Source organism: Mustelus asterias, chromosome 1 (genome assembly GCF_964213995.1).
Source record: "Mustelus asterias chromosome 1, sMusAst1.hap1.1, whole genome shotgun sequence".
NCBI lineage: Eukaryota > Metazoa > Chordata > Chondrichthyes > Carcharhiniformes > Triakidae > Mustelus > Mustelus asterias.
Genome location: NC_135801.1, coordinates 49,909,392 through 49,915,391, shown reverse-complemented (window position 1 = coordinate 49,915,391; position 6,000 = coordinate 49,909,392). Strand labels below are relative to the sequence as shown.

Below are 6,000 nucleotides of genomic sequence, written 5' to 3'. Positions count from 1 at the left end.
GCAGCAAGAAGCGATGGCCGGCTGTCGGGAAACTGCAGTCCCCGGGTTGCCTGATGTGTCCAGTTGCAGAGTGAGCCGCAGCTCTGTGGTGTGTTGTGTTGTTTCTCTGTGCTTGTTGCTGGCAGTGAGGGCTCAAGGACACTTTGAGCCCTCTCTGGTGTATGGAGCCAGCCTGGACTCGGTGCTGCTGTCTAACAGCGGAGTGAGAGTCCCCTTCGGCAGATCAGTCTACATCGACCCTGTCAGCGACCTGGTGATCCAAGTGCGGCCGGGGCACAGGTGCTTTGTCACGGTGCTGGAGAACGACCCCCTCTCTCAGAGACCCGGCATGTTGTCCCCCAAGAAATTCCCCTGTGACTTCGGCCCGGAGGATGTGAAGTACACTCACTTCGGCTCCAGGAGCCCCAGCAGAGACCGAGTAAGGCTGCAGCTGAGGTATGACAGCCAGAGTGACACTATCATCGTGCCCTTCATGCTGGAGGTGGAGGTGCTCTTCCAGCAGCTGCAGATCCTCACCCGGAACATCCCCCTGCTCGTGGAGAAGTTGAGGAGCAGCAGTAACCCTATCGATAAGAAGGTGCTGGGTTACACCTTCGGCAGCAGCTCGGAAACATGTAAGATCACCACTTTACTGGGCACCGGCGGCCTGCCCAGGTATGGCAAACTTTCCAACTTTACCTCCAACGGGCAGATGGTGGATTGCGATACCTTCCTGAACTCAGGCATTCGTTACAAGCACACGGCCAGCACCAGCTCTCCCAACAGAGACTATATCCCCATGCTGGTGGAGCTGCTGGATAGAGATGGCAACCCAGTCAAACAGGAACATTTCCAAATCATGGTGAGGATTCGGGAGGGCGCGGAGAATACCCCCCCGAAACCCAGCTTTGTGGCGATGATGATGATGGAGGTGAACCAGTTTGTGCTGACAGCCATCACCAGTGACATGTTGGCTGCTGAGGATGTGGAGTCAGATCCTGATGATTTGATCTTTAACATCACTTCAGCTCTGGGCTCCCAGCAAGGCCACATCATCAGCACGGATGACCAGAACCTGCCCATCACTTCCTTCTATCAGAGGGACATCAGGGAGCTGAAAATCGCCTACCAGCCTCCGCCGGGGGACTCGGACACGGAAAGGATTTTCCAGATGGAGCTGGAGGTGGTGGACAGCGAAGGGGCCGCCTCGGACACATTCGCCTTCATGATCGTGGTGAAGCCCATGAACACGTTGGCACCGGTGGCCACCAGGAACAGCGGGCAGCTGCTGTTTGAAGGGCAGTCGCGCCCGCTGGCCAGTGGGCACAACCTGCAGGTTAGTGATGAGGATGATGTGGGCAATGTACAGATCACAGTGCTGGATGGGCTGAGACATGGAGAGCTCACTGTGCTGGGAGAGCGCAGGAAATTCTTCACCCCGGCTGACCTAGAGGCGGGCCTGGTGGTTTATCAACATGATGGCTCGGACACCCACAGTGACAATATCATCTTCCGAATGAGTGATGCCAAACACCGGGTGGAATTCCTCTTCCCCATCACCATCGCACCCACTGACGATGAGCCCCCCATCATTAACGCTAACACCGGCCTGCTCCTGTTTGAGAATGAAATGCTACAAATCTCCCCTTTCATCCTCAGCGCCACCGACATTGACTCGGAAGATTCCACCATCCGCTTCCTCCTGGAAGCTCCTTATTCTGCAGTCGGTGCCATGCTGCTGAGGCAGCTGGAGATGCCCGCTGAAGCCTCTGGCTGGAAGGAGTTGCAGAGCCAGGGGGTCTATGAGAAGGTGGTGAGCGAGTGGTCCCAGCAGGACATCCTGGATGGGAAGCTGTATTACCGTCACATTGGGGCTCACAGCAGCAGCATTGTGATGGACACTATCCGCTTCCGTGTTCAGGATGACAATGACCCTCCAAACCAATCAGGTGAGCACACCTTCACCGTTAAGATCCAGCCTGTAGATGATATTCCCCCTTACCTCTTCCCTGGCTGCCTGCTGCAGATGTTGGTCAAGGAGTACGAGCTCACCCATTTCCGCAAGAAGTTCCTGCGTTACACCGATCTGGACTCTGATGACCGGGACCTGAAGTACACCGTGCTCACGCCCCCCACCGATGTGGATGAAAACCATCCGGTGAGGACGGGACAAATCGTTTTGACCGAAAACCCGGCTGTGATTCTGACCGAGTTCACTCAGGCCCAAGTGAACCACCACAAAGTGGCCTACAGCCCCCCAGACCAGGAGCTTGGCATCACCCCTAAAGTGGTCCAGTGGACCTACTCGTTGGAAGACACGGCAGGAAATTCTGTGCAAGGCACTTTCACCATCTTCTTACAACCAGTGGACAATAAACCCCCTGAAATCACAAACACTGGCTTCACTGTACCTGAGCGGGGTAACTTTGTGTTAACCACCGCAGAATTAGATGCCACTGACCAGGATACTGATGAAGACAAAATAACCTTTACCTTGTCACAGGCTCCAAAGTTTGGCCATTTACAGTATATAGGAGTCACTATTTCTATGGGTGAAGCATTTATCTTGGATGATATTGCAAGGGGGCGGGTTGTGTACTGGCACAACGGGCACGAATCTACAAGTGATTCATTTAAAATAAACGTTGGTGATGGGGTTCATGAAGTTCCAATAATTATCAGGGTTACTGTGCGACCAGTAGATGACGAGATACCAACCATTATGCTTCCTGAAGGACAACTTGGCTCACACATAGATGTCCTTGAGAATGGGGCCACTGAAATTACCACCAATGTCATCCAGGGTACTGATGAAGACACTGATGACCTAATGCTGACGTTCATTGTGGAAGACCCACCTAAGCTTGGTGAGATATTAGTAAATGGTTTACCAGTGGAGAGGTTCACCCAGGAGGATATCATCAGTGGAGTGGTGGTGTATGCTCATACCAGTGGTGAAATTGGAACTCAGAAAAAACATGATTCCTTCAACTTGACCATATCTGATATGTCAAATGAATGGGTTGTTGGTGGAAACAATGTACAAGGTGTCAGAGTTCAAGTCACAATCTTGCCTGTCGACAGTATGGCACCTGAGGTCAGGATTGGGGAGCAATATATAGTTTTAGAGGGAGAGAAAAATGTGATTACATTGGCAAACCTCAATGCTGAAGATATAGATACTCCCAGTGATGATATCCTGTGCACAATAATTGTTCAATCTACTTTTGGTTATGTTGAAAATATTTCCCCAGCTCCTGGGTCTGAGAAGTCAAGGACTGGTACAGCAATTAGTGCATTTACTATTAAAGATGTTCGTGATGGGCATATCTACTATGTGCAAAGCATTCACAAAGAGGTTGAAAAGGTCGAGGACAGATTCACCTTCCGCTGTTCTGATGGCATTAACTTCTCTCAGCGTCACTTTTTCCCGATTGTCATCATCCCAACTAATGATGAAAAGCCAGAGATCTTCATCCGTGAGTTTGTTGTGATGGAGGGGATGAGTCTTGTTGTTGACACCCCAATTTTGAATGCAGCTGATGCAGATATTCCTGCTGATGAACTCCACTTTATTATAACCAAGGCACCAAAACATGGACGGATTGTGCAACAGTTAGCACATGGCACTGTTCCAGTCAAAAATTTTACTTTAGAGCAAATTTCAATTGGTTCCAATATTGTCTATGAACATGATGACTCTGAGACCAAAGAAGACAGCTTTGATATTCGAGTCACAGATGGCAAACATGCAGTGGACAAGACAGTCCTCATCATGATAATTCTCGTTGATGATGAAACACCACGGATGGCCATTAATGATGGACTAGAAGTTGAAATAGGCGAATCAAAGCTAATAACCAACAGAATCCTAAAAGCAACAGACTTAGATTCAGATGACAAAACATTGACTTATATAATTCGTTATGGCCAAAACCAAGGCTTATTGCAACATCTAATGAAAGATGGTGATGTGATTCAGAATATCACTGTCGGCATGAATTTTACTCAGAATGAAATTGATAAAGGATTGATTCAGTATGTGCACACTGGGCAAGAAGGTGTACGTGATCTTATTAAATTTGACGTAACAGATGGCATCAACACCTTGATAGATCGCTATTTCTATGTTATTATTGGCAGCATTGATATGCTGTTCCCAGAAGTAATTAACAAAGGAGTTACACTGAAGGAAGGCGGTAAAGTTACACTGACCACTGACTTGCTGAGCACTAGTGACATTAATAGTCCTGATGAATACTTAAGATTTAGCATCACTCGTGCCCCGAGTCGTGGTCACCTGGAAAAGACTAATAATCCTGGTGTCCCAATTACCTCCTTCACTCAGTTAGAATTAGCAGGAAACAAAATCTATTACATCCACACATCAGATGATGAAGTCAAAATGGATAGTTTTGAATTTGAGGTGACTGATGGTTACAATCCAGTTTTTCGTACGTTTCGTGTTTCGATAACAGATGTCGATAATAAGAAACCGATTCTCACAATCCATGATCTGGTTGTAAGTGAAGGGGAAATGAAGTTGATCACTCCATTTGAGCTCACAGTTGAGGACCGTGACACTCCAGACTCTCTTCTGCATTTCACCATTATTCAAGTTCCTGTGCATGGTCAGTTGTTATTTAATGGAAGCCAACCGATCACCAGCTTCACCAAGCAGGACCTCAATGAAAATCTTATCAGCTATAAACATGATGGCACAGAGACAAATGAAGACAGTTTCTCTTTCACGGTAACGGATGGCACGCACACTGAATACTTTGTTTTCCCAGATACTGTGCTTGAGACCCGCAGGCCTCAAATGATGAAGATCCAAATATCAGCAGTTGATAATGGTGTTCCACAAGTTGTTGTCAACAAAGGGGCTCCAACCCTTCGAATTGTACACACAGGTCAACTTGGATTTTTGATCACTAGCAAAGCACTGAAGGCCGAAGACCGTGATAGCCCACACAAACTCCTGAAGTTTAGAATCACAGATGGACCAGAGCATGGCTACATTATTAACACTGATCTGGGCAATGACAGTGTTACCACATTCAGTCAAGGTTAGTCAGCAAGATTTTTCAGGATCTTGTTTTACACAATGAAATATTTTCTCAAATGATGTTGCAGCATTTATTTAATCTCTACCAAAGAATAAAAATTAATTGCATGTGAACTAAATTTGATCTCTGATTTAACTTCCATAATATCACTAAATATGTTAGGCCTACAGCAAAGAGCAGCTTGAACAAGTAGCTCTGTGTTGAGAACAATGATGTCTTCTACATGTGCTGTCTTTTTGTTGCATTTTTGCCTGCATATCTACACCTCTATCATTTACTTCTCGAGAGTGATGAGTGCTGGTAATTGAGCATAGTTTGCACCAAGTGGTTCATGGAGGTTAGTAAGATACCAAGTGGTTAGTAAGAAAGGGACAAAGGAGGGGAATTATGCTTAGAACCCAAGGGAATAGGGGAGATCCTAAATGAATACTTTGCATCGGTATTCACGAAGGAGAGGGGCGTGTTAACCGGGAGTGTCTCGGAGGGAGGTGTTGACCCGTTAGAGAAAATCTCCATTACGAGAGAGGAAGTGTTAGGTTTTTTAGGGAACATTAAAACTGACAAAGCCCCAGGGCCTGATGGCATCTATCCTAGACTGCCCTAGGAAGGGCCGTGGATGTCGTCTATATGGATTTCAGTAAGGCATTTGACAAAGTCCCACATGGCAGGTTGGTTAAGAAGGTTAAGGCTCATGGGATACAAGGAGAAGTGGCTCGATGGGTGGAGAACTGGCTTGGCCATAGGAGACAGAGGGTAGTGGTCGAAGGGTCTTTTTCCGGCTGGAGGTCTGTGACCAGTGGTGTTCCGCAGGGCTCTGTACTGGGACCTCTGCTATTTGTGATATATATAAATGATTTGGAAGAAGGTGTAACTGGTGTAATCAGCAAGTTTGCGAATGACACAAAGATGGCTGGAATTGCGGATAGCGAAGAGCATTGTCAGGCAATACAGC

The 6,000-nt window shown here is 47.4% G+C and overlaps 1 protein-coding gene across 1 annotated transcript in view; it reads left to right on the top strand.

Moving 5' to 3' along the window:
* The first annotated feature begins 221 nt into the window (after positions 1–221).
* frem3 (Fras1 related extracellular matrix 3) overlaps positions 222–6,000 on the top strand; it is a 209,039-nt gene continuing 203,260 nt past the window's right edge. The window contains exon 1 of the mRNA XM_078212092.1: positions 222–5,048. Within this exon, the coding sequence (XP_078068218.1) occupies positions 329–5,048 (4,720 nt within the window). The 5' untranslated portion in view covers positions 222–328. The remainder of the gene's footprint in view (positions 5,049–6,000) is intronic.